Source organism: Mytilus edulis, chromosome 8, assembly GCF_963676685.1.
Source record: "Mytilus edulis chromosome 8, xbMytEdul2.2, whole genome shotgun sequence".
Lineage (NCBI taxonomy): Eukaryota > Metazoa > Mollusca > Bivalvia > Mytilida > Mytilidae > Mytilus > Mytilus edulis.
The window spans coordinates 43,990,949-44,004,507 of record NC_092351.1 but is presented as its reverse complement, the minus strand read 5'-3'; the positions used below and the strand labels follow the sequence as shown (position 1 = coordinate 44,004,507).

Genomic DNA, 13,559 nt, shown 5'->3' with positions numbered 1-13,559 from the left:
GATAAATCAAGCAAAACGTTATTTTTCTTTTCTAGTACAGTGTCGTGATCGCCCTTGATGGACTGCTAGTCCCTATATGCATGGCTATCATTATCTCATCAGTCATTGATTGAAAACTGACATGCTTATAACTTATTTTTCTTAAATTCCACATTTAGAAATGAGATTTTAAGGGCAACTCTGGTGCCAACTTCTTAAGTTATATATATATGTAATAAAAGTGGGAGGTTTAGCTAGGTAAAGAATCATTTTAAACCTATAATTTTCTCTGAAAATGCCTCTTCAAAGTAAGGAATGTCAAAGTGGATTATGTTCGTTAATATATGATAGTCGTACGTTTGATTTTGTCAGGTTTTATGGTCTTTCAACTTTTTTAATTTACCTTGGAGTTCGATATTTTATTTCATAATACCTTTTCAGCCGCTGATGCATTTGTCTATTTTTTTAATCATATATCTGCTGAATATTTCTAAAATGATGAATTAAAATATATAATGGGTTACTTCTCTCATTAACAGAGATGTTTGCTATATGTATTTTTAATCACATGTCTATCATCTTTCCAGTGCCAATTTACCTACAAATACGTGTAAATAAATATAGGCTCACCTGGTATCAATTTGGCATTTTAATATTCATTTTGACCTTATTCCCCGTGATATATGTTGTGGAAACAAATAATGAATTCAGAGTATACACTCTAACAACGCTCAAAAATGACTGATATTGAATTCGTATAAATAATGAAAATATGAATTGCATTTTCCAACTAATTTGAAAATCCTGATAATGTAAAAACAATTTCTCATTTTTAGGATTTGCCAATATGTTTTTTTGTATTTTTGGTTACCCGCATTTTTAAATTTCCTTCTGTATGACTCTGAACCAAGATAATAGTCCGAAGTGCGACGGTTATACAGATTGCGATAGTAGGACGCTAGTTAAAGTGGGTTTTTGTTTTATTATCCTGAGTGAGATAGTAGAATTGTGATGCTATCTTGTTGTAGCACTGATTTGAATATAGTACTGTCCGATCAAATCAGTACTAATTTTAAGCTAAATACTGAAAACAAGGAAGCTATCAGAAATTCAAATGCCTCTTGCCTAGTTATAACAACAAGTAATAAATAACTAATGTATTCGGCTGCTGTGAATAAAAGCACGGAATAAGATAGATCCTCGTATGTCTTTACTGGGCCGGGGGGATATCTAATGATTTGTGCTATACCATGCTCTTGTCTCGGACTACGTCAATATTATAAAATATAACGGCAGACCATCGCACGTCAGCGCTAACATCACACTTCAGTATCCCCATTGTACCTCTTAGTTCTACATATTTACCAGCAGATATATAGATGAATAATGGAAACAAATATATGGAGTAGTTAATTACAAACTATTCGCATAAAGTTGGATTTCAATTAAGAAAAAGACCAATATGTGCTACAACAGTTAGATTGTTACACTCTATGAAGATGCAGATACTATAACTTAGAGAGGCCGATTATAATTTATAGATTAAGAAATATTTCTCATCAGAATGTGGTCATTTGTGTAGTTTCCGTGAAATCTTGACAAATAGTATTCTTTTTTTGTACATTAATAAAAAGTGAATATTTCTATCGTTTTATATCGCTGCTGGTGACCTATCAGTCCCAAAGGGTATGATCATTTCCGCAGACAATTCTAACCGACATGAGTTTTCACAAACATTTCTAAAATTTTTCGTTTATATTAATCGATTATTAAAAATTGAGTGGTAACTACCTCAGAGAAAGTTGACCTTAGATGGATGTTGTTATTACTTGTATGCCCTGTTTGTTCATAGAGCTCTTCATCTGTGTCGGTTCTTATACAGCGTGTACTTCATTGGCTTAAATATTCGACTTCAAGCATTCGTGGTGAAGGCTAACCCAGAAAAACACGCGGATGCATGAAATATATAATGTATTAATTGTTCTTATTTTTATAGCACTGGGTCGATCCAGTGTAATCAGTCCCCCGAGGAAATCATAATCTCAGAGATCAGTTCTTATGGAAAGGACATAATTTAAAGCAAATATTAATTATGCATTTTGTTCTTTTTACTATAAATAATGAAACTGTTTCTGTTTTGTAAACTTTTTGTCAGAAATATTTGAAGACCAGATAAAAAAAACACAATCACTTTCATATCTCGTCCATATAAACTGAGTTTATATAAAGGTTCATATTCTTGTGGTGAAGAATGGGGTCGTATATTGGTTGCACTTTGAAATAATAAATAAATAAATATTACAAATTTAGTCTAAGTATCGTTAAGCAGTTACATCGAATGTAGCAGATACATAAGCAAACAAATGCATTATATTTGTATGTCACAATGTACTACTGGTATTCAGATAAGAAACAAAATGTCCATCCTTTGGAGGTTTCAGCTTATGTTTTTTATTTGGAGACTTTGTTCGAAGATTTAAATGGTCATCAACTGACCCGTTATATTCTGCACTTCTAGAGAGATTGGAAAATAAATCTTGTTTCGGTTCGTCAGGGCGGCGATCATTTGGCCTATCCTGTGTATCGAAAGGGTTCTTTCTTTCATTAAAATGTACCCAGCTAGGTGCTGATGCTTCCTCTCTAGGAAAGGGATTACTTGAGCTTAGCCATTCTGTATTTTTCATTGTCATGTAGTCATTTATTTTTGGTGTTGGTAATGGTTTCGTTGAATGTATTTTGTTCACGTCAGTCAGAGGAACTTCTGTATGATCAGAATTTTTGACAATTTGAGTTTTTCCGTTGAGCAAGGCAGCTGGAATTTTAGGGGGAAGGTCATAAATACTATCTTCCACTTCATTATACGTTCTGGCGATGCCTTTTTTCACATAAGTTCCTTTTTCGTGCACGAGTAACGCAGGCCATACTATTAGTTCGACTTTATTTCCAACAAAGTTATATTTAGTAAATTTTGATGCATCAAATGAAGTTCCTTCCAAATTCTTATATTCTATAACCAATGGAGGATCGGATAATCTCATCAGCCAGCAAAGCTCACAGCAATTTGTAACAAACTTCAATTCTGTTTTCAAAACTTCTTTGTGTAGTAATTTGTATTCGTCTGTGCATTTCTAAAATATATAAAAAGCTTGTGTTTTTATCATTAGCAGTATAGCATCAATCTTTATTAAGTTTCATATAATAATAATCATCTTTCTTGTCATCTTTGTACGTGCAAATTTAACAAAATAGGGATATGATGTTATCTGTGTTGTGACAAAAACTGCAGATGTAACAAAACCGACAGTAAGATAGCATTTCAACAACCCAAATAATACTGCAATCAAGGTAAAATGTAAAGATTCCAGTACAATCTATTAAACGATCACATTCAACAGGAGGCAAAATATCAAGCAATATATTTTTCTTTGACAACATAACTGAAAAATGCATTATTCAAGCTTTCCATGTGCTATTTTTGTTGTGTATTCTCGTTAACATATGCACGTTTAGTCAACTTAATGATCGTCTGTTAACAGAGATTTAACACTAACTGCATGTAGTTTAATCCCGCCTTGTTTAAATCTGCCTATCGTACGGAAATTCATCATTTCTTGTCATATTTCATATCTTATTGAATTTTTTTAAACGTTATTTGAAGATTCGGATGCTGATGACAGATATGTGTATTGTTTTGGATGTAATGTATTGATATATATCGATTTGGAACTATTTTAAGCTTAGCATCCTGTATTTCGTTTAGACTAGAAAATGATTCCAAGATGCTGTTTTCTTTCTCTAATTAGGTTGCTTTCTCCGTAGGTATTTTGTGTCCTATATGCTATTCAGCAGTGTTCTTTGTATCTATCATTTTGATCCTTTTGATCCACGCGTCACTTGCCAGTCTTTTGAAGACGTAACACGAGTCTGGCTGCACAATTGCTATCCTGATATCTATGATTAGTTTATAACTTTTCTTTCACATCACATTTTATTCATACGAAGAGGAAGATGGACAAGTTTTCAATATACTCAACCTTCAACTTAATAAGTCAATCCATGTGGAATTAAATATATATTTGGAAAACCAATCGTCAAAATCATGTCCACGAAAAGAAAAAATTACGATACAAAGGGGCGCAAAAAGTCAAAATGTTGTCCTGTTAAACAAACAAGTGATACAACCACGACTAAATTCTATAAAAATGAAAAATGAAAATACAAACGAAACTACACAAAAAATAACCATGGGGCAAAGTTCGATACATCTCTGTCCGATATCGTTTCATTTTTATTGTTCTGAATAAAGAAAATGTTTTGCTTGATCGATTACAATATGGACCAAAATATGTATTTCTTTATGTAGAAATCAAAAGTATGTAATAGAAAATAATATTAATATGCTTTGTGTGCGCATATGAAATTTATCATTGCATTAAAGGATATGTACATTTTATATGTATACGTATAAAATGCAGTCTTGATTTTGATTTCCTTCTAATGAACGCACATCCGCTCTTCAGTATATATAACATAGCTTCTATAGATGTTTTATAATTCTTCTTTACGAACTAGTTCTATTGTTTTATAAGGACGTTAAGGCAAACAATACTTCGAAGGAAGAATTATTTTTTCCATTTAATTTGTTTTGTGCTTTTTGTAAATCAAACGTCCTTCACATGTGGTGTGATATTTCCGTATTTTGTTTAAAGTCACATATGTATAACCTATAAATATATACAATATATACATTTAAACTAGAAATACAAGTACATTTTACTATACAATACCGATTCTATACCTAAATGTAGTACTGAAATGCGTACATGCAGCATATAATAAAAGCTCATTACTTTTATTTGTAGTGATATCTGAGAGTTATCCAAAAATTGTTAATAAATAGATATAAGGAGATGCAGTATGAGTGCCAATGAGACAACCCTCTCCATCCAAGTCACAATTTATAAAAGTAACCCATTATAGGTCAAAGTACGATCTTCAATACGGATCGAGCCTCGGCTCATACCGAACAGCATTCAATAAAGGGCCCCAAAAAGTGAAAAACCATTCAAACGGGAAACCCAACGGTCTAAGCTATATAAAAAACGAGAAACGAGAAACACTTATGAACCACATACCTGTTTAATATTTTCCACTATGTCTGTGTCATACTGACACCGTCGTATATGCCGAGCCAAGTTTTCTAAGGTACTGGACACGCATTCATTAGTTTCTGTGGTCTATGAAGAACAGAATGTATACAATTTCTAGATATTTTTAAATATATAAAGACATAGTTTACAACATTTTCAAACTTTATATGAAAATATGATTGTGCCTAAAAAAAATATCGTTATGAAAAGGTTCTATTTTTTTCCATTATAAATGACTGTAAAGATTTTTGTCATTGTGCTGATATTTCAATCATAACTGGCACATGCATGTGTTCACAGCAAGACACAATTCTGAATCGTATTACATCAGTGTATACCGTGAAGTACTGTCAAACGGGACTGTCGAAATGCTAGTCTGCATCCGGGTAAGATATGCAATTTAAATAGTAAAAGTTATGCCTAATATTTAAAAAAAACTGTTAGTACTTTAAGGTTGATTATTTTCAGACATGAAATACGTACTGAACCTGTAATATTTTTGGTATACAAGATATAAAATGTATGCGTAGTAGTTAAGCTTTTTAAATATTTGATAAATAAATTGTATGGTGTGTTTACATACCTTGTCATCTTTTCTCTGCATGCAGTGGTGCAGAAATATACGATGTAATTGCTTTTTTAAATAACGATATTTATTTCTAAATATGTGTTTTAACCACTAGTATTTATTATCAACATTTTAATTATATGGGGATGAATACCTTTTCATAAATAAAGGCAACAGTAGTATACCGCTGTTGGAAATTCATAAATCGATTAAAAGAAAAAACAAATCCGGGTTACAAACTAATGCTGAGGGAAACGCATCAAATATAAGAGGAGAACTACTACACAAAAGAAACACAACATTAAAATGTAACAGACACAGAAAGGAATTTATTATAACAATGACCATTTTCCTGACTTGGTACAGGACATTTTAAGAACAAAATGGTGGGTTGAAACTGGCTTTGTGGCATGCTAAACCTACCGCTTTTATAGCAATGTAAAATATAACATTAAAATGACAACATTACATGACAGGACTACAATACAAATAAATGGGAGAGCATATAGGACAGAGAAACACACGAATAATAGCTTACAAAAGGTACCAGGTTTAAGATTTAATACATCAGACGCGCGTTTCGTCCACACAAGACTAACCAGTGACGTAAAGCAAGTTTTTTTTCTTTCTTCGACGACCAAAACTGACTACTATGAAGTGTATTTATACGATAGTAGTAATTTTCTTAAATGCAATTCAAAATATATTAAAACAAGTCAAAACATATAACCATAACATAACTATTTCAATGCTAAGTATAGTAGTTTTAGTGTAAACAGTATTTCTATTGTTATAATCATAAACACTGAAAACAAGTATTTCAAACTCAAAAGTCGACGAGAAACTGACAACCTCATGGCAAATAAAGAAAGACGACGAAATAGACAAAAAGCCAGTCCACACAACATAGAACATTAATTACTTGGCGACACAAAATGTACAGAAAACTTTGAGTTATCTCAGGGTTCCGGAAGATGTAATGATAATAATAATAATAATGGTGATAATGTAAAAAAAAAGGGCCAAAAGATACCAGAAACTCATGTATCAAATATATACAGACAACAACATGGCTAAAAAAGAAAAAAGACGAAGAGACAGACAATAGAACACAAAACACAACATAAAAAATAAGACTGCATGAGCAACACGAACACACGAATTGATTGTAGTCACGACATTGGGAACAATATATTCGTAGTCATCCGTGAAACGGATATACCATAATGGTCAACCAACTCGTGATTGCGTCTGTAAAACTTCACCACTTGGCACTCTTTGTTTAGTAGCTTCCTTGTGTCAGAGCAGCAACCCTCTATCAAGGAAATCTGGATATGAAATACAAAGCCCTGGAATATCGTATCAACTGGGAGATATATACTCCGTATGCAGGTATACGTATTACAATATACATGTACTAGTATGTGAAGATATTGGTATAATTTGTACTTACGTTATTTGAAGATGGTTGGAGATACAAATGATGAGTGATGTCCGACAACAATGGCTGTATTTTTTCTGTCTGATCTCTGGCAAGTTCTGAACATTTATCGTAACACCACTGAAATGAAGAGGTAATGATACCGATGACATAAGGCATTCGTTGCTTTACATAAGCGGGGACCATTTGGGACTTCTCTAATTTTACTAAAGAAATGATACACGGGATACATGGATACAGGCTTATTCAATCACACGCAAAACTCATAATAATTTTATGTCTAAAAACCATGACAAATACAGATTTTACTAAGGTTCAATATATTTTGGCACATATGCTTGTAGATGGCTCGTGACTGTAAATTTTGTCATATTCCATTCTGTTTAATTGGTTAATGCTGTATTTATTACATAAACATTATTGTGGTCATTGTCATTTTACTTAAGCTTGGTTTCTTCTGTATCGGATTCGGACTTCTTTAAACAGAGTTTTACTTTGTGTCTTGCTGTGTGTTAGTTTATTCTACATTGGCTAGAGGTATCGGGTAAGGGTTGAGCTCTTACAAAACATGATTAACCCGACACATTTGTGTGCCCAAGTCAGGAACCTCTGACTTTTGTTAGTTTTATATTTTCTTTTTAATTTTTGGTTCATTTATATGTATCGAGTTCAGTGTGACGTTCATTTGCACCGAAATAGTACACATTTTTTAAGGGCCATCTGAAGCCCGCTTCTGGGTGCGGGATTTTCTTTCTGTATTGAGGATCTATTTTTGGCCTTTGTGTGTTTATTTGTCTTTTATCGAGCTACTGTCTCTTTGAAACATTTCCCGTTTCCATTCTCAATTTAATTATAAGTTTGGTTAAAAATCGGTCGCAAAAATTTTAAATGCCAAAATAAATCACAAATATATTAATAAACGTGTTAATATTACTACAATTACTAAGAGCGAAATAAAATGATAAAAGCATTTTGTTGTTTCTGCTTAACCCATCATGACCTATGGCGGTTATGTAATGCTTGCCTTCAAGTGTTGTCGACTTCTTGTCAGTGAACATTTATATACTGTGTAAAGCTATATAGCTATTTTTTTCTTTGTTAGTTAGCTATTGTATTTACGTTATAATGTCCTTTGTGAATACTTGATTACTAAATAATACAATACAAACAAATCTACTCTGACCGAATCGGCACCGACAAAATAAAGATACATGATTAACACAACGATGACTGATTAACAAATAACGATACATGATTTACGCATACCGAAACATGATTGACACATGACGAAACATGATTGACAAATACCGAAACATGATTGACAAATACCGAAACATGATTGAAACATAGCTATGTATGATTGACACATAACGAGACAAGACGCATGGGACATTAGGTCTGAGAACAAGATTTTTACAGTGTAGTGTACTACTGGTGAGACAAATAATATCAAAACTGTAGAAACTTCTAGACTACCAGCTCTAACTCAAAATATTGACAATTATGTGTTCAGGGGGTTTGAACTGGACCATATCACTACTTAACATAACGATTCAGCACCGAATTTTTTTTAAACATGTAATTACATCCCCCTTCTTAATACTTCATGCATTAAATATCAAGTAATAAATTGGGAAAGTGTATCAAATAAAACATGCAAGTTATACACTGTTCACACTAGGGACTATATTTCAAGGACGATAACTGTGTCCTTGGACCATTAAATAGCGACATATCACACCTGTGATATGAAATAACTCAAAATGATATGCATGCTGCTATCAGAATGTACCTCAATTACTTCCATCAAATGTCTTTCTGGTCCTTTATGACATTTTCCTTCCTTGTCCTTACTACACAGTTCTTCATAAGCTGCAGTCCATTCATGCTGATAAAGAGATTCCCATTTCTGACCAATCAATTCACTCCTGTCGTTCAATGATATGTGTCTCTTGTCTGTGTTTTTCTGACCACCCAGTTCTTTTATTCTGATCGACAATTACATTTCATATTAGACAGTGTAATTAAATATTATTACGAATTTAAAACCTTGCAAAATATTTATATTTAAGCCGACTTGACTGTCTTGTATTAATGGATAAAAAAAATAACTATTCATCAAAGGACTTACTGAGAATTGGATGTTCGGGTGTCAGGAAATTTGAGAAAAAAAACATGATTGACGCATTCTATAAACAATGCATGCTGTCTTAAAATTGTATGTTTTGATTATGCTTAAACACACACAGAATATTTTATTTGTACATAAAGTTCAACAAACAATAATGTCCAAAAGATGATAGTTAAAAACGGGACAAATATACAGATGTACTTGTATACCTTCCACTAAATACTAATATAAAATTGAGAAAGGAAATGGTGAATATGTCAAAGCGACAACCACCCGACCACAGAGCAAACAACAGCCGAAGGCAACCAATGGGTCTTCAATGTAGCGAGAATTCCCGCACCCGTAGGTGTCCTTCAGCTGGCCCCTAAAATATGCATAATAGTACAGTGATAATGGACGTCATACTAAACTCCGAATTATACACAAGAAACTAAAATTTAAAATCATACAAGACTAACAAAGGCCAGAGGCTCCTGACTTGGGACAGGCGCAAATTATAGTCTTGTTGAAAAGTAATGGCTTTCAACAATCTAAAGAGAAATTAAGTGCCTTCACATTTAAACTCATAAAAAGTTATTTATTAATCAAATTTATTTTTCCTGCACTGACTTTATATATAGTACTCTATATGTTGAGATTTTATTGTTTTAAATCGGCAAAGGACTAGAGTGTGAACTATGTTCCTTATAATTGCCAAGATACTCAGATTGATTGAATTGATTTTGCTAACCGTCCAGTTGCAAATACTCAAAGCAAATCCAGTATAATTCCGAAACTCAGAAATTGATATTAAAATCAGGTAATTCGATTCTTCATTTGTCTATCTTTGTTTTAACCGTATTGTGTACTGGTGTTCTTTACAGGATAATCGACAGCCTCTTTTTGAGTTTTTTGTATTGTTCTCTATTATAGCTAGGTGTCAAACTTGTGTCTCGTCCTTTTTTTATATTCTGAACTATAAAACATGTTTAAACTACCATTTTATTATTTATTAGCATTTACTGGTAATTAGATATACATTTTCTAAAGGCGCTTGTATTATATATCAAACTAGTTTCGGTATCCTGTAGTTTTATATTGGATTATAAGTTAACTTAGAGCATATATACTAAAAGTCTTTATTGGTCAAAGGTTATCAATATGAATACAATCAATATCGAAAGCATAACAGGAACAGTTTGTTTTACCGATATATTCACCCTATAACTTCCTTTCATATACATGTATATATATCCTGATTTTTAACATTCTATTTGTATATACTCTGATAAATTGTTTTCATAAAAAAAAACATCATACCTTGCTATGACTTCATCTTTGTCTAGTTCTAATATATTAATATCATATTTCAATTTCTTGTTTTCGTCGAACAATTTGGAATTTTTCTTGTCAGTTTTTTCAAGAATATCTTTCTTTAAACTAAGCTGAACTTCCAATTCATCACATTGTTGTCTTAGCTTTCGGATCAGAGATTCGTCTTGTTTCTTCTTTTCTTTCTTTTCTTTCTTCGTCATTTTCTTATGTGACACAGTTTCATAAATATGTGAATCGTCAAAATCAGTCATTTTATAGATGAACCAATCTGACAAGGAATAGAAATTTCAATTTTCAATTTAATTCAGTTTATGTTAAGTCTAGAGGGGGGGATAGGACATTTATCGGGACTCCGGGATCTGGTGTTTTTAAGCTCGGGATTTCGGGATTTACTCCTTCGGGATCCGGGAATTCTTTTTTTTAAATTTCGGGATCCGGGATTTAACTTTATTTAAATTCGAGACCTCGGGATTTCGTGTTTTTAAGCCCGGGATTTCGGGATCAGGACCCCTCCTACCCCCCTCAGTCTAGTAATTCAGTTTCCTCGTTGTGTTTTGTAGATCACACAGGGTGAGTTTTGAATGATGATATTTGTTTGCAGGCATTACAGGATGTATGCATTAGGGTCTGTATGAATGTGTGATCTTTAATTTCTTTATTCTTTAATCATTTCCCTCTCTATTCTTTATTTATTTTGCCATTATTCTTTATATTTGAGCACCCTTTTATTCTCTATTCTTTACTCTTTTCGCTCATCTCTATATTTCAAAGATGTTAATTATACACTTTTTCCCTATTATTCTCCTTTGTGTAAACCTCATCCAAACCCTTATGCACAACTATCGCTGGAACCAAGGAGTCGACATAATGCAACTGTTGTGCTGCACGTCCCTTTTAATTTGGTTTTCGGTTTTTTTTCTTTTACAAATTTACTGCTATAACTAAGAGATTTCCATGATATTGACACTTGCAATCAGAATACTGGGTCATTAAGTATCATAGCAGTTTTTAGTAAACATATATAAATAAGTAAGAAAAAAAGAAATGAAAGAAAGGGAATTATAGCTAAAATTAAGAATGGAAATGGGATCGAATGCGGCAAAGAGATAACAACCCGACCAAAGCGCAAAAAACAAGCGAATGCAACCAATGGGTCTTCAACACAGCTAGAAAATGCTGCGACCGGAGAAGGGCTTCAGCTGGTCCCCAAACAAAATGTGTACAAAGTATTAACTAGTCAAGAGAAAGGGTTGAGTTATTCGACGTGCATTTGTGCTCCAAGATGTGTCTTTTTTTATTGACCTGTTCAACAGCTGTTACGTTGATATGTATAATTCGTTTAAGTGTGCGCTTTAAATCGAGTATTTCAATGCAACGCGTAGAATTATAGGAAGCCAATAGACTTTCAACATCTTACTGTAAATAAATACATGTGTACATGTATTTATAAAATATGAAAAGGATTCAAAAGTATAGTCGATACAAATATAAGAACATGATTGTGGCTCCTATATCATTTAAAGATTATGTATGCACCTTTCCCCTTACTCTATTTTCAAAACGAATATTTCATACATCAGTGAAATGAATTGAAATGAAGATTTCTTACCTGCATGTTTATTGCACATCCATTAGATAAACATAATATGGTTTTTACAACGTCCGCATACGGGAAGTATATATTTGAGTTTCGACCGATTGTGACACATTTAACTTTATGACCAGATGACAGGTAACAACTTTGGGGAAGTATTTTTTATCATTTAAATTTTATAGTTTACTTAGTATTCCGACTACCAAACAAAATGCACTAAGTCTTGAGGTTTTAATTTCAAAAGTGTCCTTTGTTGATTTTTTCAGTTATTAGACCGTAAATACGATATAAAAGAAAGGATGTTATGGGGTTTTTAGGTGGGAAATTATCGTATATCGTACGAGCTTCTTTAAAAAAAAAGTGCAATAATGTTAAATCAAATGCTGTCATGATATCATAGTTTTATTCTTTATTTTCAGCGATTCGTAGACAGAATTAAAGGAAGGAAACATGGAAACAATTAAAAACTTCCTTTTTCAAACATTATATTATTTATAGAATACTATATATTTGTATTTAAATAGATGTAGCGGCTCACTTGTACGCCTGTAGAAATAAACATGAAAATCGCTGATACCACAGGAGAGACCCATATACTACTGTTATAAACCGGTGTCACTTACAGGCGGGTTACCAACAAATGCGTCTAAAGTAAATACGTTGTACAATGAATAATGTACAATGAAATTAGATATACATTACACAATTTCAGCGTTAGAAATTAATACCTCCTAAAGCAAGTCATCTGCCATAAAAGACATAACAGCATTTTATAAGATAACTCAATATTTGAAGTTCACACCAATCTAATTTTACACGCGAATCACAGTGAGCTAAATTTTCTAAAATCGAAATTTTAGCCATGCAGATTTAGTATCGAAAGTTTGAAAGATAATATGAAAAGTAGATGCGGTATGATGAATGAGACACTACGCAGAAATTAAGAACTATCATAGGTCACCGTACGGCCACCAACAATAGAGCTTATAAATATTTCAAGAGTGTGATAATAATAATAATAATAATAATAAATTCTGTATTTAAAGAGGGTAACTTAATTAGAACTAGTCTAATTTTCATTGTGGCCCTCACACAAAAATAAAAATCACTGTTTATAAAATCGGAGTCAAATGAAAATTCTTTACACGTCTTGTCGTCAATAAGTTTGTTTACTGTATGTTATTGAGTTGCAGACTAAGGTGACCACCATACAACGCTTTCCCCTACAATAAAAACAAACTAATTTGTTGGTATGAAAGGCTTTGTCGTTTTTGTCTCGCTCTGCTCATCTCAATTTTTTAAGATTTAATTTCTTAGTTTCAACATGGTCATTAAGGAAAATATAAAGAAAAGAAAAATGGTGAATGGATACGGAGAATGTG

General features: G+C 32.5%; 1 protein-coding gene across 1 annotated transcript; it reads right to left on the bottom strand.

Annotated features, from left to right (window-relative positions):
- Positions 1–2,271: 2,271 nt before the first annotated feature.
- Positions 2,272–12,344, bottom strand: LOC139485650 (uncharacterized). The gene is made up of 6 exons (XM_071270274.1): positions 12,193–12,344; positions 10,569–10,851; positions 8,931–9,126; positions 7,151–7,258; positions 5,115–5,216; positions 2,272–3,107 (listed from the first exon to the last, which is right to left on the bottom strand). Exons 1-6 carry the CDS (start codon positions 12,209–12,211, stop codon positions 2,361–2,363), a joined length of 1,455 nt encoding a protein of 484 aa, XP_071126375.1. The 5' UTR covers positions 12,212–12,344; the 3' UTR covers positions 2,272–2,360.
- Positions 12,345–13,559: the final 1,215 nt, after the last annotated feature.

Bases quoted from the DNA above. Each gene is read 5' to 3' on its own strand.
- LOC139485650 (XM_071270274.1), bottom strand. The intron at 5,217-7,150 runs GTAAGTACAAAT...TGTTCTTCATAG, and splicing joins TCCAACCATCTTCAAATAAC to ACCACAGAAACTAATGAATG. The intron at 3,108-5,114 runs GTATGTGGTTCA...TATATATTTTAG, and splicing joins TAGTGGAAAATATTAAACAG to AAATGCACAGACGAATACAA.